Here is a 25,646-nt window from a genome sequence, read left to right on the forward strand (position 1 = left end):
GGTCGGACTTTCCGACAACAAATGTTTGATGTCAGCTTGTTGTTGGAAAATCCCACCGTGTGCATGCTCGAAATTTCCGACAACAAATGTTTGAGAGCTGGTTCTCAATTTTTCCGACAACAAAATCTCTCCTCGGAAATTCCGATCTTCTGTAGCCAATTCCGACGCACAGAAATCCTACGCATGCTCGGAATCATTGAACTTGATCTTTCTCGGCTCGTCATAGTGTTGTACGTCACCGCGTTCTTGGCGATCGGAATTTCCGACAACATTTGTGTGCCCGTGTGTATTTACTAAATAATTGCAAACATACAGAGAAAAAAAAGGTGATTTTCTTTGTTTGTGTTATACAATTTTGCAAATAAAAATATTTTCTTAATAAATTTAGCCCAAAATGTATTTAGCTACTTTTCTTTGTTGAATATAACAAAAATCTGTGTATATTATTTAGCATGTAGGAAAGTTATAGGGGCAGATCCACGTACCTTTGCGCCAGGTGCAGCGTATCTAAGATACACTACGCCGCCGTAACTTATCTTTTTTTTTTCAAATCCACAAAAAATTTGCGCCGAAAGTTACAGCGACGGAGTGTATCTCTGGCGGCGCAAGGGCGCCTAATTCAAATGGATGTAATGGGGGCGTGTTTTATGTAAATACGTTGTGACCCGACGTAAACTACGTTTTTTTTTAACTGCGCATGCGCCGTCCGTGGGGGTATCCCAGTGCGCATGCTCGAAATTAAACCGGAACCAGCCAATGCTTACGACGTTGACGTCATTCTACGCAAATCCCTATTCGCGAAAACGACTTACGCAAACGATGTAAAAATTTCAAATTTATACGTGGGAAGGACGGCCATACTTAACATTGAGTACGCCTCATAACAGCAGCTTTATTTATACGCCGGAAAAAGCCAAACGCAAACGACGTAAAAAAATGCGACGGGCCGACATACGTTCGTGGATCGCCGTAACTAGCTAATTCTCATACTCTACGCGGATTTTGACGGGAACTCCACCTAGCGGCCGCCGAAAAATTGCAGCTTAGATCCGACGGCGTACTAAGACGTACGCCTGTCGGATCTAGCCGAGATGCCGTTGTATCTTGTTTTGTGGATACAAAACAAAGATACGACGCGCAAAATTTGAAATTACGCGGCGTATCAAGAGATACGCCGGCGTAATTTCTTTGTGGATCTGCCCCATAAATTATGGGATATATGTGAAAACCGATCAATCCAGATGTACTGATTTCTCATTTCTTGAGGCCCAAAAAACGTCAGGACAGTACAAATATCCCCCAAATGACCCCCTTTTTGGAAAGTAGACAGTCCAAGGTATTCAGTAGGAGGCATGGTGAGTTTTTTGAAAGTTGTACTTTTCTGGAAAATAAAATGTAAAAAAACAAATTCACATTTTTTTTTTACATGTTGTCACTGGTGCAGTACAGTGTCATCATATAACTGGTGTGGCAGTAATCACTGGTGACAGTAAAAAAAAAAAATATATATATATTTTTTTCAATTTTTCATTACATTATTTGTCTTTCTTTTTACATTTTTTTTTAACACACTGCGACCAGAGCAACATAATGTTACCATAGTAACATTGTACTACTCTGGGGAAGTGATCAGGATTTATTTGAATTTTTTTACACATTCTGATTGCTACAAGCAAGCATTTAACTGAACTAATTTGATCCATTCAGTTTGTTCTGTTGTGATTAGCTGTGATTGCCCACAACTAATCATATGGTACAGATGGGCTGTGATTGGTTCTGTCTGTACCATGTGATCACTGTGATCAATCACTGGTAACAACACAATTGTAACAATGCATGGCATGAAAAGAAGCCATCCATTGTTTACAACTGTCATGTGATCTGCTGTGATCAGTCACAGCGATCACAGGGTACTAGCAGCGGGCAGTGATCAGACATCAGCTGTGACGATGGACACACGGGCGCGCACGAGGCTCCTTGCCGGAGGATGTCATATGATTTCCACCCGGAACAACGAAAGTCCCGCTCGGAACTCGGAACTGAGAAAATGGACCATTATAAGAAAAAAAAGAAGGTAATTTTGAAATTGATGACAGCAACATGCCTCAAAAAAGTTGGGGTGGGGCCATGTTTAGCACAGTGCAGCAACACTCAAAGGTCTGGGAACGGAGTTGTCCAGTTGCTAGAGTTTTGGGAGAGGAAGGTTGTCCCATTTTTGCCTGATATGGGATCCTAAATGCTCAACAGTCCTGGGTCTTCTTGTTTCAAGATGCGCAAAATATTTACAATTGGGGAAAGGTCTGGACTAAAGGCAGGCCAGTTAAGCACCTGGACTCTTGTACTATGAAGCCATGCTGTTGTCATAGATGCTGAAATATGCAAGACCTGGGTATATCTTTCAGCATTGGTGGTGCCTTTACAGATGTGCAAGTTGCCCATTCCATACCATCAGAGACACAGGATTTTGAACCAAGCGCCAGAAGGTCCGGAAAGAAGAAAGCAGGTGCTCTGGGCTGATGAGGCCACTGTGAAGCATGGTGGAGGTTCCTTGCAAGTTTGGAGCTGCATTTTTGCAAATGGAGTTGGAGATTTGGTCAGGATCAATGGTGTCCTCAATGCTGAGAAATACAGGCAGATACTTATCCATCATGCCATATCATCGGGGGGTGTGTGTGATTGGCCCCAAATTTATTCTCATCAGTGCAGCCTCTTCAGTGCCTATCAGTACCACCTCATCAGTGCCCATCAGTACCGCCTCATCAGTGCAGCCTCATTAGTGCCCATCAGTGCTGCCTCATCAGTGCAGCCTCATCAGTGAAACCTCATCAGTGCCCATCAGAGCAAACTCATCAGTGCCCATCAGTACCGCCTCATCAGTGCTGCTTCATCAGTGCCCATCAGTACCGGCTCATCAGTGTCGCTTCATCAGTGTAGCCTTATCAGTGGACATCAGTACCGCCTTATCAGTGCCTATCAGTACTGCCTCATTAGTGCCCATCAGTACCGCCTCATCAGTGCTGCTTCATCAGTGCCCATCAGTACCGCCTCATCAGTGGCGCTTCATCAGTGTAGCCTTAACAGTGCACATCAGTGCAGCCTCAACAGTGGCACCTCATTAGTGCCCTGCAGTACCGCCTCATCAGTTCCGCTTCATCAGTGCAGCCTCATCAGCGCACATCAGTGAAGAGAAAAAATGTGTTATTTTCAGTTTTATAACAGAAACAAATAATTATTAAAAAAAAAATTCAAAAATGTTGGCCTTTTTGTGTTTATTTAGTGTAGCATTACCTCCAGTGGAGCTGCTGGATTTTTTTGGGCGGCGTGTTACCTCGTGGCTCCTCTGAAATTCCTAGGGGTGAATGATGCGTATTGCATGTAGTAGAAGTAAAGGAATGTCCAGACAGGTGCTCTTTGCTGTGCTCTTTATTACCCAGCCGGGTAAAAACAGTAAACTTGTGGTGAGGAAAGTAAAGTTGAAGAAGAATGGAGAATAGCGGATTCAGGCGTAATGATAGGAAACAGTCCTGCTCCCAAACGTAACACTTCTCTTCACCACTCCCGCCAGAGTGGGTTTAGTGTACCCGGACAGGCCTCTCTCACTGACCTGGCAGCCAGAATATCACTCGGACAATTATAGGATGAAGTCTCTGCCACAGACCCTCCTTGGTGAACTTGAACTTGGGAGGAAGTCTCTGCCACAGACCCCTCTCTATGAGCCTCAGAAGATACCTCTGCCACAGGTCCCCTCTGGGTTGGATTATTGGAGATATGCCTCCTTGATTTAGTTACGTCTGGATCTCCTTCAGCTTCTCGCCCAGGTACCGACCGACAGGTGATCAATCCCTCGGTGTCCGGCTACCTTGATCCCCGGTGGTTTATCCAGGCCCTTTTGGACCGCCAGCCTCTCAATGGCGCTCCTCAGACCGACTCCCCACCGAACAGCAGTACAGCTTGGGATCCTCAAGAATGGGAACCCAGTCACTCACTGGGTCCCTGTCGCTGTTCAGATGCTCCGGGTCAGCATGGCCCCGGGAACCAGGAACACCCCGTGGCACGCATGCCCCGGCCAGGTAGGCCATAACGCCTGGGTGCCGTGATGTGACCACTCTAAAGGTGGGTGCCACACTGGACAAAGATGAACCCAGAACCAATGGTGTCTGCCCCATAAATACCCCTCCCAGCATGCACAGCGAGGACAAAACCCGTGATTGGCTGCTGGGAAGAGCACCCAAACCTTGACTCTACTGCTGCCACCTGCAGCACCAGGGCTGGAAGAACACCCCAGTACAACAGAATGGGCTCACAGCACCGCCAAGCTGAGGCAGATAGCCAGATTCATAAAGAGTTACGCCAGCGTATCAGTAGATACGCCATCGTAACTCTGAATCTGCGCCGTCGTAAATTTAAGCGTATTCTGGAAACCAAATACGCTTAAATTAGGCTAAGATACGAGCGGCGTAAGTCTCCTACGCCGTCATATCTTAGGGTGCATATTTACGCTGGCCGCTAGGTGGCGCTTCGGTCAATTTAAGCATAGAATATGCAAATGAGCAAGATACGCCGATTCACGTACGTACGTGCGCCCGTCGCAATTAGTTACGCCGTTTACGTAAGAAATAGGCCGGCGTAAAGATAAAGCTGCTCCCTAGGTGGCGCAGCCCATTTGATAAAAATATCAAATGGGTACAGTTTTGCATGACCGCGCAATTGCCATTCACACTTCAACAGCGCTAGAAAATGGAAATTGGCCTGGGCCGGAAGGGGGTGAAAGTGTCCGGTGTTGTAGTGGTTGATCCATCAGACTCACCACGTGACATGGCGACAGTTCCCAGAGTGATAAATGATTGGTTAACCACTGAATCGCCATAATGATAGCATGTCTACAGCAGTAATACCAGCGGAGTGTCACCCACGGGTCTGAGCACGGATGACTTTCACAGTTCCACAATGGTCCTCTGTCTTCTGGGACACGTTGCTGCAACACCTGGCACAGCTAGAAATCCTCCATGTGCCCCGAGCCAAACACAAGATCATAAAACACCAATGAAATCTCCGCTTTCCGCGTTCTCCTCGCCGAGTTCTGTCTGCGACAATGAAGGCTATTTATCATCAGCTGGCCTTCAGTACAATGTGCCAAACATTGGAAGTACAAACGATTCTTCCCAAACAATTTTTCTGAAAAATTGAGCAATTACAGGCCGAAATACACCATTTGTTAATTTGTTAACCACGTGACCTCTGGAAGATTTACCCCCCCATGACCAGGCCATTTTTTGCAATACGGCACTGCGTTACTTTAACCGCTTCCTGACCAGAGCACTTTTTACAATTTGGCACTGCGTCGCTTTAACTGAAAATTGCGCAGTCACTCGACGATGTACCCAAATAAAATATACGTCCTTTTTTACCACAAATAGAGATTTATTTTGGTGGTATTTGATCACCTCAGCGGTTTTTTTGTTTTGCACTACAAGCAAAAAAAAGAGCGACAAATACACAAGTGGGCAGCTAAATGGCAGATGAGGTTTAACCACTTCCGGACCGCCCGCCGTTGTTAAAAGTCGGCACTTTGAAGAGGAATATCGTTGTTATGACAGCAGCTAGCTACCATATCCCCGGTATCCTCTTCTTCAGCGGGTGGTAGGGTGACCACGTGTCCCGGATTGCCCGGGACAGTCCCGCATTTTGCAGGTCTGTCCCGGGAACCTTCATTCCAGCAAAATACAGTGTCCCGGAATGAAACTGACACAGCCACCCCCTGGGCCAATCTGATGCCCACCACAAAAAGCCGCCACATCACCGCTTTACTCACTGACAGTACTTGTCCTGACCAGGAATGCCTGGAGCAGCACAATCCCGCCCCCTGCTTGTGATTGGAAAAATCATAAATCCCGCCTCTTGTGTCCAATCACTGTGCTGTGATTCGTTACAGCACAAACTGATTTTTGGGAAGGGGGGGTGTCCCTGAATGGTAGTTTGGAAATGTGATCACTAGGGTTGTCCCGATACCACTTTTTTAGGACCGAGTACAAGTACCGATACTTTTTTTTATGTACTCGCCGATACCGATACTTTTTTTAAATGTGTCCCCAAATGCAGCCATGTCCCCCCACAGATGCAGCCATGTCCCCCCCATATGCAGCCATGTCCCCCCCATATGCAGCCATGTCCCCCACATATGCAGCCATGTCCCCAAACATATGCAGCCATGTCCCCAAACATATGCAGCCATGTCCCCAAACATATGCAGCCATGTCCCCAAACATATGCAGCCATGTCCCCAAACATATATGCAGCCATGTCCCCCACATATGCAGCCATGTCCCCAAACATATGCAGCCATGTCCCCCCACATATATGCAGCCATGTCCCCAAACATATATGCAGCCATGTCCCCCACATATATGCAGCCATGTCCCCAAACATATGCAGCCATGTCCCCAAACATATATGCAGCCATGTCCCCCCACATATATGCAGCCATGTCCCCAAACATATATGCAGCCATGTCCCCCACATATATGCAGCCATGTCCCCCACATATATGCAGCCATGTCCCCCACATATGCAGCCATGTCCCCCATATATGCAGCCATGTCCCCCCACATATGCAGCCATGTCCCCAAACATGTGCAGTCATGTCCCCAAACATATGCAGCCATGTCCCCAAACATGTGCAGTCATGTCCCCAAACATATGCAGCCATGTCCCCAAACATATGCAGCCATGTCCCCCACATATATGCAGCCATGTCCCCACATATATGCAGCCATGTCCCCCACATATATGTAGCCATGTCCCCCACATATATGCAGCCATGTCCCCCACATATATGCAGCCATGTCCCCCACATATATGCAGCCATGTCCCCCATATATGCAGCCATGTCCCCCACATATAGCCAGCCATGTCCCCCCACATATAGCCAGCCATGTCCCCAAACATATATGCAGCCATGTCCCCCACATATATGCAGCCATGTCCCCCACATATATGCAGCCATGTCCCCCATATATGCAGCCATGTCCCCCCACATATATCCAGCCATGTCCCCCCACATATTGCAGCCATGTCCCCAATATATGCAGCCATGTCCCACATATATCCAGCCATGTACCCCCACATATATCCAGCCATGTACCCCCACATATATCCAGCCATGTCCCCTCACATAAATGCAGCCATGTCCCCCCACATAAATGCAGCCATGTCCCCCACATATATGCAGCCATGTCCCCCATATATGCAGCCATGTCCCCCCACATATATCCAGCCATGTCCCCCCACATATTGCAGCCATATCCCCCATATATGCAGCCATGTCCCCCATATATGCAGCCATGTCCCCCCACATAAATCCAGCCATGTCCGCAAACATATTGCAGCCATGTCCCCCCACATAAATGCAGCCATGTCCCCCCACATATATGCAGCCATGTCCCCCCACATATATGCAGCCATGTCCCCCCACATATATGCAGCCATGTCCCCCCACATATATGCAGCCATGTCCCCCCCACATATTGCAGCCATGTCCCCCCCACATATATCCAGCCATGTCCCCCATACCTAATGATGATGCCGCCGCCGCGTTAATCACCGTGCGGCGAACATTACAGGCAGCTTTCGTTTGAAATGAATAGCTGTTTCCCCTGCCACGCCGTGTAAAGGACACTCCCCCTTGCTCGGGATTGGACAGATCCATCCAAGGGGGAGTGTCTATACACGGCGCGGCGGGCAAAACAGCTATTCAAACTAAAGGTGCCTGTAATGTTCGCCGCACGGTGATTAACGCGGCAGCGGCGGATTTGCGATATGCGGCTGCGGGCAAGTATTCTATTTAGGCATCGGGGGTATTTGCGGGAGTACAAGTACTCCCGCAAATACTCTGTATCGGTCCCGACACCGATACTGGTATCGGTATCGGGACAACCCTAGTGATCACCCTAGCAGGCTGTTGGCTTTCAGATAAAAGTGGTCTCTGCGGCGGATTCCCCACGAGATCAAGATTTTTATCGGTGGCGAGTGAGGGGGCCCCCCTCCCACAACGCTCTGGTGCCCTCCACCGGTAGGGCACCAGAGCGCAGTGGAAGCAGCGAGTGTTCAGCTTCACCCCTCTTCCTTCCGAGGCCGCGAACTTCGGCTCTCTGACTGGTCGGAGTGCGCGTGGGAGCCGCCAGTCATGGCATGACCACCTTTAGACATGGGTGCACGGATCTATTGTAAATATCTCCTAAACCGTGGAGGTTTAGGAGATATTTCCAGCACCTACAGGTAAGCCGTAATCTAGGCTTACCTGTAGGTAAAAGGGTGTACAACCACTTTAACCGCTTAAGACCCGGACCATTATGCAGGTAAAGGACCTGGCCCCTTTTTGCGATTCGGCACTGCGTCGCTTTAACTGACAATTGCGCGGTCGTGCGACGTGGCCCCCCAAAAAAATTGGCGTCCTTTTTTTCCCATAGAGATTTCTTTTTGTGGTATTTGATCACCTCTGCGGTTTTCATTTTTTGCGCTACAAACAAAAAAAGAGTGACAATTTTGAAAAAAAAAAAAAACAATATTTTTTACTTTTTGCTATAATAAATATCCCCCAAAAAAGATATAAAAAAAAAACATTTTTTTTCCTCAGTTTAGGCCGATACATATTCTTCTACATATTTTTTGAAAAAAATAAATCACAATAAGCGTTTATCGATTGGTTTGCGCAAAAGTTATAGCGTCTACAAAATAGGGGATAGTTTTATGGCATTTTTATTAATATATTTTTTTTTTTTTACTACTAATGTCGGCGATCAGTGATTTTTTTCGTGACTGCGACATTATGGCGGACACATCGGACAATTTTGACACATTTTTGGGACTATTGTCATTTATATAGCGAAAAGTGCTATAAAAATGCACTGATTACTGTGAAAATGACACTGGCAGTGAAGGGGTTAACCACTAGGGGGCACTGGAGGGGTTAAGTGTGCCCTAAGGGAGTGATTTACTATAGGGGGGCGTGGCTGGACATGTGACGTCACTGATCGTCGTTCCCTATGACAGGGAACAGACGATCAGTGACAAGCCACAGAGAAGAACGGGGAGGCTTGTTTACACTCACCTCTCCCCGTTCTTCTGCTCCTGTGACCATTCACGGGAGACCGGCGGCGATCGGGTCCGCAGGCTCGGTCACGGAGCTTCGGACCGCGTCGCGAGCACGCTGCCGCGCTCGCGACCCACGGCTGGGTTATCAAATGGGACGTACATGTACGCCCTTGTGCCCAGCCGTGCCATTTTGTCGACGTATATCGTCGTGCGGTGGTCCTTAAGTGGTTAAAGCAATTTTTTTTTTTCAAACAACATATTTTTTTTATTGCATTTTAGTGTAAATATGAGATGTGAGGTCCTTTTGACCCCAGATCTCATATTTAAGAGGACCTGTCATGCTTTTTTCTATTACAAGAGATGTCATACTGTTTGAGGTGGGTCTGGATAAATCCATTTTAAAGGAAGACCAGTAGCACCCAGGGCCATCTTAATAGCATCATGGGCAAAGTAATGCTCTGGGGCCCCTACAAGAGACAGTGCAGGTAAACAGACATCAAGTAGGTAGGAGGCAGACAAGCAGAGCTTCCCCTTTTTTGAAACGCCCCAGATATCCCCCCAGCACTCTGACCCCTCTACACCCCAGATATCCCCCCAGCACTCTGACCCCTCTACACCCCAGATATCCCCCCAGCACTCTGACCCCCTCTACACCCCAGATATCCCCCCAGCACTCTGATCCCTCTACACCCCAGATATCCCCCCAGCACTCTGACCCTCTCTACGCCCCAGATATCCCCCCAGCACTCTGACCCCTCTACACCCCAGATATCTCCCCAGCACTCTGACCCCCTCTACACCCCATATATCCCCCCAGCACTCTGACCCCTCTACACCCCAGATATCCCCCCAGCACTCTGACCCCTCTACACCCCAGATATCTCCCCAGCACTCTGACCCCTCTACACCCCAGATATCCCCCCAGCACTCTGACCCCTCTACACCCCAGATATCCCCCCAGCACTCTGACCCCTCTACACCCCAGATATCCCCCAGCACTCTGACCCCTCTACACCCCAGATATCCCCCCAGCACTCTGACCCCTCTACACCCCAGATATCCCCCCAGCACTCTGACCCCTCTACACCCCAGATATCCACCAAGCACTCTGACCCCCTCTACACCCCAGATATCCCCCCAGCACTCTGACCCCTATACACCCCAGATATCCCCCCAGCACTCTGACCCCTCTACGCCCCAGATATCCCCCCAGCACTCTGACCCCTCTACATCCCAGATATTCCTCCCAGCACTCTGACCCCTCTATGCCCCATATATCCCACCCAGCACTCTGACCCCCTCTACACCCCAGATATCCCCCCAGCACTCTGACCCCCTCTACGCCCCAGATATCCCCCCAGCACTCTGACCCCCTCTACGCCCCAGATATCCCACCAGCACTCTGACCCCTCTACATCCCAGATATTCCTCCCAGCACTCTGACCTCCTCTACGTCCCAGATATCCCCCCAGCACTCTGACCACTCTACACCCCAGATATCCCCCCAGCTCTCTGACCCCTCTACGCCCCAGATATCCCCCCCAGAACTCTGACCCCTCTACACCCCAGATATCCCCCAGAACTCTGACCCCTCTACACCCCAGATATCCCCCCAGAACTCTGACCCCTCTACACCCCAGATATCCCCCCAGCACTCTGACCCCTCTACACCCCAGATATCCCCCCATCACTCTGACCCCTCTACACCCCAAATATCCCCCCAGAACTCTGACCCCTCTATGCCCCAGATATCCCCCCAGCACTCTGACCCCCTCTACACCCCAGATATCCCCCCAGCACTCTGATCCCTCTACACCCCAGATATCCCCCCAGCACTCTGACCCCTCTACACCCCAGATATCCCCCAGCACTCTGACCTCCTCTACACCCCATTTATCCCTCCCAGCACTCTGACCCCCTCTACGCCCCAGATATCCCCCCAGCACTTTGACCCCTCTACATCACAGATGTCCCTCACAGCACTCTGACCCCCTCTACGCCCCATATATCCCTCCCAGGACTCTGACCCTCTACATCCCAGCTTTCCCCCCAGCATTCTGACCCCTCTACACCCCAGATATCCCCCCAGCACTCAGACCCCTCTACACCCCAGATATCCCCCCCAACACTCTGACCCCTCTACACCCCAGATATCCCTCCCAGCACTCTGACCCCTCTACGCCCCATATATCCCCCCAGCACTCTGACCCCTCTACACCCCAGATATCCCCCCTGCACTCTGACCCCCTCTACACCCCAGATATCCCCCCAGCACTCTGATCCCTCTACACCCCAGATATCCCCCCAGCATTCTGACCACTCTACACCCCAGATATCCCCCCTGCACTCTGACCCCCTCTACACCCCAGATATCCCCCCAGCACTCTGACCCCTCTACACCCCAGATATCCCCCCAGCACTCTGACCCCTCTACACCCCAGATATCCCCCCAGCACTCTGACCCCCCTCTACGCTCCATATATCTCTCTCAGCACTCTGACCCCTCTACACCCCAGATATCCCCCCAGTACTCTGACCCCTCTACAGCCCAGATATCCCCCCAGCACTCTGACCTTTCTACACCCCAGATATCCCCCCAGCACTCTGACCCCTCTACACCCCAGATATCCCCCCAGCACTCTGACCCCTCTACACCACAGATATCCCCCCAGCACTCTGACCCCCTCTACGTCCCATATATCCCTCCCAGCACTCTGACCCCTCTACACCCCAGATATCCCCCCAGCACTCTGACCCCTCTACGCCACAGATATCCCCCCCAGCACTCTGACCCCTCTACACCCCAGATATCCCCCCAGCACTCTGACCCCTCTACGCCACAGATATCCCCCCCAGCACTCTGACCCCTCTACACCCCAGATATCCCCCCCAACACTCTGACCCCTCTACACCCCAGATATCCCCCCCAACACTCTGACCCCTCTACACCCCAGATATCCCCCCAACACTCCGACCCCTCTACACCCCAGATATCCCCCCAGCACTCTGATCCCTCTACACCCCAGATATCCCCCCAGCACTCTGACCCCTCTACACCCCAGATATCCCCCCCAGCACTCTGACCCCTCTACACCCCAGATATCCCCCCAGCACTCTGACCCCTCTAAACCCCAGATATCCCCCCAGCACTCTGACCCCTCTACACCCCAGATATCTCCCCAGCACTCTGACCCCTCTACACCCCAGATATCCCCCCAGCACTCTGACCCCCTCTACACCCCAGATATCCCCCCAGCACTCTGATCCCTCTACACCCCAGATATCCCCCCAGCACTCTGACCCTCTCTACGCCCCAGATATCCCTCCAGCACTCTGACCCCTCTACACCCCAGATATCCCTCCAGCACTCTGACCCCTCTACACCCCAGATATCCCTCCAGCACTCTGACCCCTCTACACCCCAGATATCTCCCCAGCACTCTGACCCCCTCTACACCCCATATATCCCCCCAGCACTCTGACCCCTCTACACCCCAGATATCCCCCCAGCACTCTGACCCCTCTACACCCCAGATATCTCCCCAGCACTCTGACCCCTCTACACCCCAGATATCCCCCCAGCACTCTGACCCCTCTACACCCCAGATATCCCCCCAGCACTCTGACCCCTCTACACCCCAGATATCCCCCCAGCACTCTGACCCCTCTACACCCCAGATATCCCCCAGCACTCTGACCCCTCTACACCCCAGATATCCCCCCAGCACTCTGACCCCTCTACACCCCAGATATCCCCCCAGCACTCTGACCCCTCTACACCCCAGATATCCACCAAGCACTCTGACCCCCTCTACACCCCAGATATCCCCCCAGCACTCTGACCCCTATACACCCCAGATATCCCCCCAGCACTCTGACCCCTCTACGCCCCAGATATCCCCCCAGCACTCTGACCCCTCTACATCCCAGATATTCCTCCCAGCACTCTGACCCCTCTATGCCCCATATATCCCACCCAGCACTCTGACCCCCTCTACACCCCAGATATCCCCCCAGCACTCTGACCCCCTCTACGCCCCAGATATCCCCCCAGCACTCTGACCCCCTCTACGCCCCAGATATCCCACCAGCACTCTGACCCCTCTACATCCCAGATATTCCTCCCAGCACTCTGACCTCCTCTACGTCCCAGATATCCCCCCAGCACTCTGACCACTCTACACCCCAGATATCCCCCCAGCTCTCTGACCCCTCTACGCCCCAGATATCCCCCCCAGAACTCTGACCCCTCTACACCCCAGATATCCCCCAGAACTCTGACCCCTCTACACCCCAGATATCCCCCCAGAACTCTGACCCCTCTACACCCCAGATATCCCCCCAGCACTCTGACCCCTCTACACCCCAGATATCCCCCCATCACTCTGACCCCTCTACACCCCAAATATCCCCCCAGAACTCTGACCCCTCTATGCCCCAGATATCCCCCCAGCACTCTGACCCCCTCTACACCCCAGATATCCCCCCAGCACTCTGATCCCTCTACACCCCAGATATCCCCCCAGCACTCTGACCCCTCTACACCCCAGATATCCCCCAGCACTCTGACCTCCTCTACACCCCATTTATCCCTCCCAGCACTCTGACCCCCTCTACGCCCCAGATATCCCCCCAGCACTTTGACCCCTCTACATCACAGATGTCCCTCACAGCACTCTGACCCCCTCTACGCCCCATATATCCCTCCCAGGACTCTGACCCTCTACATCCCAGATATCCCCCCAGCATTCTGACCCCTCTACACCCCAGATATCCCCCCAGCACTCAGACCCCTCTACACCCCAGATATCCCCCCCAACACTCTGACCCCTCTACACCCCAGATATCCCTCCCAGCACTCTGACCCCTCTACGCCCCATATATCCCCCCAGCACTCTGACCCCTCTACACCCCAGATATCCCCCCTGCACTCTGACCCCCTCTACACCCCAGATATCCCCCCAGCACTCTGATCCCTCTACACCCCAGATATCCCCCCAGCATTCTGACCACTCTACACCCCAGATATCCCCCCTGCACTCTGACCCCCTCTACACCCCAGATATCCCCCCAGCACTCTGATCCCTCTACACCCCAGATATCCCCCCAGCACTCTGACCCCTCTACACCCCAGATATCCCCCCAGCACTCTGACCCCCCTCTACGCTCCATATATCTCTCTCAGCACTCTGACCCCTCTACACCCCAGATATCCCCCCAGTACTCTGACCCCTCTACAGCCCAGATATCCCCCCAGCACTCTGACCTTTCTACACCCCAGATATCCCCCCAGCACTCTGACCCCTCTACACCCCAGATATCCCCCCAGCACTCTGACCCCTCTACACCACAGATATCCCCCCAGCACTCTGACCCCCTCTACGTCCCATATATCCCTCCCAGCACTCTGACCCCTCTACACCCCAGATATCCCCCCAGCACTCTGACCCCTCTACGCCACAGATATCCCCCCCAGCACTCTGACCCCTCTACACCCCAGATATCCCCCCAGCACTCTGACCCCTCTACGCCACAGATATCCCCCCCAGCACTCTGACCCCTCTACACCCCAGATATCCCCCCCAACACTCTGACCCCTCTACACCCCAGATATCCCCCCCAACACTCTGACCCCTCTACACCCCAGATATCCCCCCAACACTCCGACCCCTCTACACCCCAGATATCCCCCCAGCACTCTGATCCCTCTACACCCCAGATATCCCCCCAGCACTCTGACCCCTCTACACCCCAGATATCCCCCCCAGCACTCTGACCCCTCTACACCCCAGATATCCCCCCAGCACTCTGACCCCTCTAAACCCCAGATATCCCCCCAGCACTCTGACCACTCTACACCCCAGATATCCCCCCAGCACTCTGACCCCTCTACATCCCAGATATCCCCCCATCAGTCTGACCCCTCTACACCCTAGATTTCCCCCCAGAACTCTGACCCCTCTACACCCCAGATATCCCCCCAGCACTCTGACCCCTCTACGCCCCATATATCCCTCCCAGCACTCTGACCCCTCTACACCCCAGATATCCCCCCAGCACTCTGACCACTCTACACCCCAGATATCCCCCCAGCACTCTGACCCCTCTAGACCCCAGATATCCCCCCAGCACTCTGACCCCTCTACACCCCAGATATCCCCCCAGCACTCTGACCCCTCTACACCCCAGATATCCCCCCAGCACTCTGACCCCTCTACACCCCAGATATCCCCCCCCAGCACTCTGACCCCTCTACACCCCAGATATCCCCCCAGCACTCTGACCCCTCTACACCCCAGATATCCCCCCAGCACTCTGACCCCTCTACACCCCAGATATCCCCCAGCACTCTGACCCCTCTACACCCCAGATATCCCCCCAGCACTCTGACCCCTCTACACCCCAGATATCCCCCAGCACTCTGACCCCTCTACACCCCAGATATCCCCCCAGCACTCTGACCCCTCTACACCCCAGATATCCCCCCAGAACTCTGACCCTCTACACCCCAGATATCCCCCCAGCACTCTGACCCTCTACACCCTAGATATCCCCCCAGCACTCTGACCCTCTACACCCCAGATATCCCCCCAGCACTCCGACCCCTCTACACCCCAGCACTCTGACCCCTCTACACCCCAGATATCCCCCCAGCACTCTGACCCCCTCTACACCGCAGATATCCCCCCAGCACTCTGACCTCTCTACACCCCAGATATCCCCCCAGCACTCTGACCCCTCTACACCCCAGATATCCCCCCAGCACTCTGACCCCTCTACACCCCAGATGTCCCCCCAGCACTCTGACCCCTCTACACCCCAGATATCCCCCCCAGTACTCTGACCCCGCTACACCCCAGATACCCCCCCAGCACTCTGACCCCTCTACACCCCAGATATCCCCCAGCACTCTGACCCCTCTACACCCCAGATATCCCCCCAGCACTCTGACCTCTCTACACCCCAAATATCCCCCCAGCACTCTGACCCCTCTACACCCCAGATATCCCCCCAGCACTCTGACCCCTCTACACCCCAGATATCCCCCCAGCACTCTGACCCCTCTACACCCCAGATATCCCCCCAGCACTCTGACCTCTCTACACCCCAAATATCCCCCCAGCACTCTGACCCCCTCTACACCCCAGATATCCCGCCAGCACTCTGACCCCTCTACACCCCAGATATCCCCCCAGCACTCTGACCCCTCTACACCCCAGATATCCCTGCAGCACTCTGACCCCTCTACACCCCAGATAACCCCCTCAGCACTCTGACCCCTCTACACCCTAGATATCCCCCCCTCCCAGCACTCTGACCCCTCTACACCCCAGATATCCCCCCCTCCCAGCACTCTGACCCCTCTACAACCTAGATATTCTCCCCAGAACTGCAACCATATACCATAAGATACCCCTTGTATTGTGACCCCACTACATCCCTGATACCCTCTACACTGTGGCCTCTCTACATCCATTCCTTCAAGTCCTGAGCATTCAAGCTGCATGGGGCGGGGTCAGAGCATCACTGGCGCACCGACTCTGCCCCTCCCTGCTGGCTGTGAAATAATTAGTATCATTCTGCACAGCACTGCCAGTCTGCCTCCCCTGTGCATACATTACTCTCGGTGCCATCATGAGGTCCCCAATTCCGGGGCAGCGTGGGCTCAAGGACCAGCTGCTTTGGGGAAGTGCAGGGGCCCCCCACCCCATGCAGCTGGGGCCCCTGGGCAGTGCCCAGGTGTGCCCTCTCATTAAGACAGCCCTGGTAGCACCTCATTTTCAGTGAATTGCACACCCAAGTATCCACCTGCCATTAGCTCAGTGGACAGCTTGCTTATAAAGTACCAGTTACACCTGGATTTATGCAAGAAATGGAACCTGGACTGAGAGGAGCACAAAGGAGCTGGCATTGCCGACCTTGGCTGGTCACCAGACTTCCATACCCTCTGGGTTACATGCCAGAACAAGCATGCAGCGATCAAAGTCAGACTGAAGCCAGAACTCTTGAACTGAATTCCTGCTCTGGATCAATGACTCGTAAAGTGCTGAAGTTAGTGGATCAGAATGATGGGCAACCAGTAATTTCAGTTGGCAGCCCGCGTATTTCATCAGTACAGGTCTTCAATGAATTGGTATAACTGTGTAGGGTTACTTAAGATCAGTTTTCTACATTTTCCTCCTCATACTTGCACCTAAACACTGAGAGGTAGATTCACGTACGACGGCGCTTCTTTAGGTCGGCGTAGCGCATCTCATATGTGCTACGCCACCGTAAGTTAGAGAGGCAAGTACAGTATTCACAAAGAACTCGCGTCCTAAGTTACGGCGGCGTAGCGTAAATGGGCCAGCGTAAGCGCGCATAATTGAAAGTAGGCGGTAGTGGGCATGTTGTATGCTAATGAATTGTGACCTCGCGTAAATGACGCGCCTAACGAACGCCGCATGCGCCGTCCGTGGACGTATCCCAGTGCGCTTGCTCAAACTTACGTCGCAAATACTCAATGCTTTCGACGTGAACGTAACTTACGCCCAGTCCCATTCACGGACGACTTACGCAAACAACGTAAAACGTGGAATGTTCGACACTGATCCGACGTCCATACTTAACATTGGCTGCGCCATCTTTTTGGTGGTTTATTTTTACACCTGAAAACGCCTTACGTAAACGGCGTATCTTACATGCGACGGGCGAGCGTACGTTCGTGAATAGGCGTATCTACGTCATTTACATATTCTCGGCGTAAATCGACGTACACGCCCCTAGCGGCCAGCGTAAATATGCAACTAAGATACGACCGGCGTAACTCTCCTACGCCGTCGTATCTTAGTTGCATATTTACGCTGGCCGCTAGGGGCGTGTACGTCGATTTACGCCGAGAATATGTAAATGACGTAGCAACATTTAAGCGTATCTCAATTTGAGCATACCGCTTAAAGATACAACGGCGTGGATTCGGACTTACGACGGCGTATCTACTGATACGCCCGTCGTAAGTCTTTCTGAATCTAGCCCTGACAGTTGCTGCTCTATCCACTTCATCCCTGGAAGAATTGGCTGCCCAATGACCGGGACATTTTTGCACTGAGTCGCTGTAACTGACAATTGCCCGGTTGTGCGACGTTGCACCCAAACAAAATTGACGTCCTTTTTTCCCCACAAATAGAGATTTATTTTGGTGGTATTTGATCACCTCTGCGTTTATTTTTTGCGCAATAAACAAAAAAAAAAGAGCGACAATTTTGAAAAAAAAAATATATTTTTTACATTTTGCTATAATAAATAATATCCAAAAATATAAAAAAAAAAAAACGAAATTTCTTTCTCAGTTTAGGCCGATACGTATTCTTCTAGATATTTTTGGTAAAAAAAAAAATCGCAATACGCGTTTATTTATTGAAGTTATAGGGGCAGATTCACGAACAATTACGGCGGCGTAACGTATCCCCTTTACGTTACTCCGCCGCAAGTGCTTGATTCACAAAGCACTTGCGTGTAAACTTGCGGCGGCGTAGCGTAAAGCCGTCCGGCGCAAGCCCGCCTAATTCAAATGGGGCGTGTACCATTTAAATTAGGCGCGTACCCGCGGCGAACGTTCTGCGCATGCTCCATTAGGAAATTTCCCGCCGTGCTTTGCGCAAAATTACGGCGCCCCGACGTGTTTTTTGAACAGCGACGCGCGTTACACCCTTTCGTATTCCCGGACGTCTTACGCAAAAAAAAAAAAAATTTGAAATTCGACGCGGGAACGATGGCCATACCTTAACATGGCTGGTCTAAATCTAAGCCATGAAATAGCAGGCTTAAGTTTGCGACGGGCAAAACCGACTAGCGACGACGTAAGAGAATGGCCCTACCCAAGCATTCCGTGGGCTATGGTTTGGAGATCCCTGCTGTAGATTCATAATGGACTTGTCCTGCCACCTCTGCGTAGAAGACCCTTCTTACCTGAAAGAGCCAGCAAGGACGGGAATTCTCGGCAGTTGTACACTCCGGTGGAATCGGTGGCACAGCTCATCCACAGGTTCTCAAACAGGACGGAGGTGATGATCACGCTTCCGTCATCCGAAGACACCCTCCAGTTTGCGTCGAAGAGCGCGATGCCCAACATGATGGAGCCTATGACCCCAAAGAAGAATCCCGTCGCCTCCACGATCATTGACATTTTTAAGGGTGGTTGAAAGAACAACCCACAACTTAAACTTTTCTTACTTCTTCAGTACTCCAACAAAAATGTTTATTTTTTTTATTTTTGTCCTGTTGGGTATTTCTTTCAACTTTTCACCGTTGGCAATCCATTTGTCCTTTTGGGTCTTCCTGTTGCGTTTTTCCCACTGTATTTCCGGGATTGTGCTGCCGACCTCCTCTACTGAGAGGTTATCTAGTGTGGTTCACTGTGACCTTTCTGACAATGACCCCTGTACTGCAACGTTGACCCTACTGTCTACTGTCACGGTATCATCTCCACCAGCTTTTCTAAACGTGATTTTTTTTTTTTTCTTGTTGAGTCTTCTTGGGCTTTTGATGACCACAGAACCGGTGGTCTGTTGATCTGTACAGGTCCCCCGTGTCTTTGGTGGATCCGAATTCCCTATACTTGAATGCCTTTTTTGATCTCCTTTTGGTAACTTGTGCTATTGTCTTCTTAGAGATTTCTCTTACCTGCTGGCATCCAGGTAGACAGAGAGATGTGTGTTATGTTTGCGCTGCTTCACTTTAGGTATACAGGGAACATTGTGAAGGTGTGAAGTCATTCTCCTCCTCCCTCTCCTCCTTACCCTGCAGCGATCTGTCTGCACACCTTATAGCCAGGGATAGGTGATACACAATGTACAGTGATAGGATGCATCTGTGCCCCGTACACACGGTCGCAATTTCCGACAAGAAAAGTCCGATGTGAGCTTTTGGTCGGAAATTACGACCGTGCGTAGGCTCCATCTGACTTTTCCTGTTGGAATTTCCCACCAACAAAAATTTGAGAGCTGGTTCTCAAATTTTCAGACGGAAAAAATGCAGATCGGAAATTCCGATCGTCTGTAGCAATTCCGAAGCGCAAAATTCATTCACTTAATTTTCTTGGTTTGTTGTAGTGCTGTACTTCTGAGGGCGCAAAATTCATTCACTTAGTTTTCTCGGTTTGTTGTAGTGCTGTACTTCTGAGGGCGCAAAATTCATTCACTTAATTTTCTCGGTTTGTTGTAGCGCTGTACTTCTGAGGCGCAGAATTCATTCACTTAATTTTCTCGGTTTGTTGTAGTGCTGTACTTCTGAGGGCGCAAAATTCATTCACTTAATTTTCTCGGTTTGTTGTAGTGCTGTACTTCTGAGGGCGCAAAATTCATTCACTTAATTTTCTCGGTTTGTTGTAGCGCTGTACTTCTGAGGCGCAGAATTCATTCACTTAATTTTCTCGGTTTGTTGTAGTGCTGTACTTCTGAGGGCGCAAAATTCATTCACTTAATTTTCTCGGTTTGTTGTAGCGCTGTACTTCTGAGGCGCAGAATTCATTCACTTAATTTTCTCGGTTTGTTGTAGCGCTGTACTTCTGAGGCGCAGAATTCATTCACTTAATTTTCTCGGTTTGTTGTAGTGCTGTACTTCTGAGGCGCAGAATTCATTCACTTAAATTTTCTCGGTTTGTTGTAGTGCTGTACTTCTGAGGCGCAGAATTCATTCACTTAATTTTCTCGGTTTGTTGTAGTGCTGTACTTCTGAGGCGCAGAATTCATTCACTTAATTTTCTCGGTTTGTTGTAGTGCTGTACTTCTGAGGCGCAGAATTCATTCACTTAATTTTCTCGGTTTGTTGTAGTGCTGTACTTCTGAGGCGCAGAATTCATTCACGTAATTTTCTCGGTTTGTTGTAGTGCTGTACTTCTGAGGCGCAGAATTCATTCACTTAATTTTCTCGGTTTGTTGTAGCGCTGTACTTCTGAGGGCGCAAAATTCATTCACTTAATTTTCTCGGTTTGTTGTAGTGCTGTACTTCTGAGGCGCAGAATTCATTCACTTAATTTTCTCGGTTTGTTGTAGTGCTGTACTTCTGAGGCGCAGAATTCATTCACTTAATTTTCTCGGTTTGTTGTAGTGCTGTACGTCACCGGCGTTCTTGATGGTCGAAAATTAGAGAACTTTTGTGTGACCGTGTGTATGTATGCAAGTCAAGCTTGAGCGGAATTACGGCGGAAAAACCATCCAAGGTTTTTACGACGGAAAATCCGATCATGTGCGCACGTCATTAAAGCGGGGGTTCACCCAAAAAAAAAAAAATTAACATTACATTCAGCCGAGTTGTCAGAATGACAATCGGCTGTTTTTTTTTTATTTTATCCCTGTACATACCGTATTTTCACCGCCGCTTCCGGGTATGTCTTCTGCGGGACTGGGCGTTCCTAATTGATTGACAGGCTTCCGACCGTCGCATACTAAGCGTCACGAGTTGCCGAAAGGGTGCGTGGGTGCGCGATATACACCGATACCCACGCTGAGTTTGAACTGTGCCGCCGACATATACCGAGCGCAGTACACTCGGGTACATTCGGCCAGGCTCGGCTTCGCTCGCGGTCACGCTCTGTGACGCCTCCTAGCCTTTATGCGTGAGAAGCCGAGCGTGCCCGAGTGTACTGCGCTTGGTATATGTCGGCGGCGGCGTTCAAACACAGTGCGGGAATTCGATTTAGAGACAGCGCGGGAGGACACCACCGAGGCCACAGACGGACGCCGGACTGGACAAGGCCACCGATGGACGTGGGGCAAGACACCGACGAGGGGCATTCAAACTAAGTATTTTTTTTTCTGAAATTTCCCTACTAGGTTGGGGGTGCGCGCTATACGCGGGTGCGCGCAATACCCCGATAAATACGGTACTGCAAAGCTACTGGCGTTTTTATAACGTTATTTTAACATCCAGTGAGCATGAGGCAAGTCCACAACTACAGTATCTGTAGCCAGGCCCGGACTGGGCTCAACCTCGGTGCCGCGGTCTGATGCCTGTTGATGACCGGGCCGCACAGCGGGAGGTAAGCGGTGATCGCGGCCTGGAGAGGGTTAACACCGCTCACCTTACGCTGTGCCTGTATCTATCAGCAGACCAGGGGCGGGAGGAGCCAGAGATCCATACACTGAAAAGCGTGTGTGCCGGGATCCATGGTTGCTAGGCAGCAGGTCGGATCCAATTAAAAGAGCGTTCGCTGTCCACACACGCGCGTTGTGGCCGACGATAGCTAGGCAACAGGAACGCTGCTAGGGCTGGGGCCGCTGATGTCGTGGAAAAGTATGACGTCAGGAGCCCCCGCCCACCTAGGCAGATTACTTCCTTTCAAAAAACCAAGGGGAATGAAGGAGACAGTAAACTAAGTGAAGCCATCAGATCGGGAGTGAATACAAGGAAAGGAGACAGAAGAGAAATGGGTAAACGAGAAAAGGCAAGTAACAGAGCAATGGAGGACACAGGAAAGTGTAAATAGATAAAGATGAATGGCGGCAAAAAGGAGATAAGAAAGGGGGAAGAAGAGGGAAGGAAGGAAGAATGGATAAAAAAAAGGGGGGAATTTTTAAAGGGAAAAAAGAAAGAAAAAAATGAGACAAAGGAGAGGAAAATAAGAGAAAAATAAAAGAAATTATAAAGATAGAGAAATGAGAATAGGAAAAAAGGAAGAAATTAGTGTAATAAAGGAGACAAATTAAGAGGATAAGGTGCAACTGAGAAATATGTTGGAAAATAAGCTTAAAAAAACAAGTTAAAAAAAAATACTTAAGAAAGAAAAAATAAAGTGTAAAAAAATATATAAAAATAAATATAAATAATTATAAAAATAGAAGAAAAGGGGGAAAAAAAGAGAAATAAAAACTAATAATAAATAAAGCATAAAAATGAAAGAACACGAAGAATAAAAAAACGGAAAGAGGGAAAAAAGAAAAATCTAAAATATTATAGGTGAAAATAGAAGAGAACAAAGCCTGGGCGCAGAAGGACCTAATCAATGGTAATACAGGTTCAATATATAGGGGCCCGGATTCAGATACATTGGTGTATCTTTTGGCAGGCGTAACGTATCTCATATACGTTACGCCGCCGGAAAATATGGCGTAAGTTCCGTATTCAGAAAGAACTTGCGCCCTAAGTTACGGCGGCGTAACGTCTGTGGTCCGGCGTAAGCCCGCCTAATTCAAATGGGGATGATGTGGGCGTGTTTTATTTAAATGAATGGTGACACCGCGTATTTTACGAACGGCGCATGCGCCGTTCGTGAAAGAATCCCAGTGCGCATGCTCGAAATTACGCCGCAAATCGTCATTGCTTTAGACGTGAACGTAACTTACGTACAGCCCTATTCGCGAACGACTTACGCAAACAACGTAAAATTTTCAAAACTCGACGCGGTAACGACGGCCATACTTAACATAGGATACCCCTCATATAGCAGGGGCAACTTTATGCCGGAAAAAGCCGAACGTAAACGACGTAAAAAAATTCGCCGGGCGGACGTACGTTTCGGAATCGGCGTATCTACCTAATTAGCATATTCATCGCGTAAATATACGGAAGCGCCACCTAGGGGCCAGCGTAAAGATGCAGCCTAAGATACGACGGTGTAAGACACTTACGCCGGTCGGATCTTAGGGAAATCTATGCGTAACTGATTCTATGAATCAGTCGCATAGATACGACAACACAACTCAGAGTTACGACGGCGTATCCGGAGATACGCCGTGGTATCTCCTTTCTGAATCCGGGCCACTGTGTATATATACAGGGGAAGGTAAAATTAGAATGATCACAGCATTTAAAGCCAACCCCATCATTATTTGAGAGAGTGATCTACATAGATCTGATATACAGAGTGCTTGAGAGAGGGGGATACTATGGCGCCATGACTGTGTGTCCTCTACCGGCTCTCCCACCCCTCCAACGATGTTCTCTTATCAGCAGAGTAGGGGGTGGGAGGAGCTGGAGATCTGCACAGAGAGCGGGAGTCTCCCGTAATCACCCATTTGTTAATAGGATCCAGATCTACAGCTCCTCCCGCCCCCTACACTGCTGATAGGATGACATAGATGGAAGGGTGGGAGAGCTGGTAGAGGACACACAGGCTGAATCCTGCCTCTGCCCTGCCAAAAGGTAGGACTGTGCAGGGGAGGCAGAGAGTAAAAGGGGCCACTGTGATTACAGAGGAAATAGAGGGGGCATGACTGCAAGGGGCATCGCTGTATCCCGGTCTAGACCAACAAGGCCCAGGCCTAGGGCAGCACTTTGCAGGGGGGCAGCATGGAAAGAGTCCCCGCTGGCTTGCGCTTCACTGTTTTGGGGTGGACTGGGCTGTGAGGCAAATTAGTCTAGCGCCTCTCCATAAAGCGGCCACACTGCTTCCGGTATGCGGGCGGCCAGTATTCCACAACTGTGGGGAGGGGGGGCGCTGCTTCTAAATTGTTATTGTCCTATCATCCCGGACCACAAAACTTCCTCACTGTGCTATACCGTGTTTCCCCAAAAATAAGCCTGGGTCTTATATTAATTTTGGCAACAAAAGACACAGTAGGGCTTATTTTTGGGGTAGGTCTTACCATGTAATGTGCTGTCTTCTCTTCCCCTCTCTCGACCTGCCTGTTAGGAATCCCCAGTGTGAACTATTACTGTAGTATATAATGTACAATGTGTGTATTTCTGTAATATAATTGTGCCAAATACCTTCATTATAGCACCGCTCTGCGCTTTTGTGACCTGCCGGAGCTCTCTTCCCTGCATTTATGTTACAGAAACACACACATTGTACATTGTGTACTACTGTAATAGAGTGGGTTATAGGATTTTAAACTAGGGCTTATTTTCGGGGTAGGGCTTATAGTGCAGTCCTCCTGGAAAATTACGCTAGGTCTTATTTTAGGGGTAGGTTTTATTTTCGGGGAAACAGGGTAGGTTTTCTCCTGCACCATTGTCATGGTTATATCTTCCTAGTCCTCTCCATAACATTATCAGAAATTTGTGCTTAACCACTAGAGCCCCGGGCCATCGTCAAATGACGGCTCCACGGTGACTCTGAAAACTCAACAGGACGTCATATGATGTCCTGGATTCCTCCGGCCACTGGGGGCCGGCGTCCCTGAGATGCCGATGCGCGTGCCTGGCGGTCGCGATGTCCGCCAGGTACCAGTTATCGGTAACGAAAGAGCAGTGACGTGGAGCTCTGTGTGTAAACACAGAGCTCCACGTCCTGTCAGGGACAGAGGAGATCGATCTGTGTCCCTTGTACATAGGGACACAGATCGGTCACCTCCCCCAGTCACCCCCCTTCCCCCACAGTTAGAACACAATACAGGTATACATATTAACCCCTCCCTCACCCCCTAGTGTTAACCCCTTGAATGCCAGTCACATTTATACAGTAATTAGTGCATATTTATCGCATTAATCGCTGTATAAATGTGAATGGCGCCAAAAACGTGTCAAAAGTGTCCGATGTGTTCGCCGCAATGTCACGGTGACAGTAAAAAAATCGCAAATCGCCGCCAATACTAGTAAAAAAATTAATAAAATAAAAATGCCATAAATCTATCACC

General features: G+C 50.3%; 1 protein-coding gene across 1 annotated transcript in view; it reads right to left on the minus strand.

Annotated features, from left to right (window-relative positions):
- The window catches only part of LOC120933619 (claudin-15-like), a 46,380-nt gene extending 26,455 nt beyond the window's left edge, over nucleotides 1–19,925 (minus strand). Inside the window, exon 1 of the mRNA XM_040346922.1 lies at nucleotides 19,039–19,925. Coding sequence (XP_040202856.1) covers nucleotides 19,039–19,255 — 217 coding nt within the window. The 5' untranslated portion in view covers nucleotides 19,256–19,925. The remainder of the gene's footprint in view (nucleotides 1–19,038) is intronic.
- Between the last annotated feature and the right edge of the window lie 5,721 nt (nucleotides 19,926–25,646).

Source organism: Rana temporaria, chromosome 3, assembly GCF_905171775.1.
Source record: "Rana temporaria chromosome 3, aRanTem1.1, whole genome shotgun sequence".
Lineage (NCBI taxonomy): Eukaryota > Metazoa > Chordata > Amphibia > Anura > Ranidae > Rana > Rana temporaria.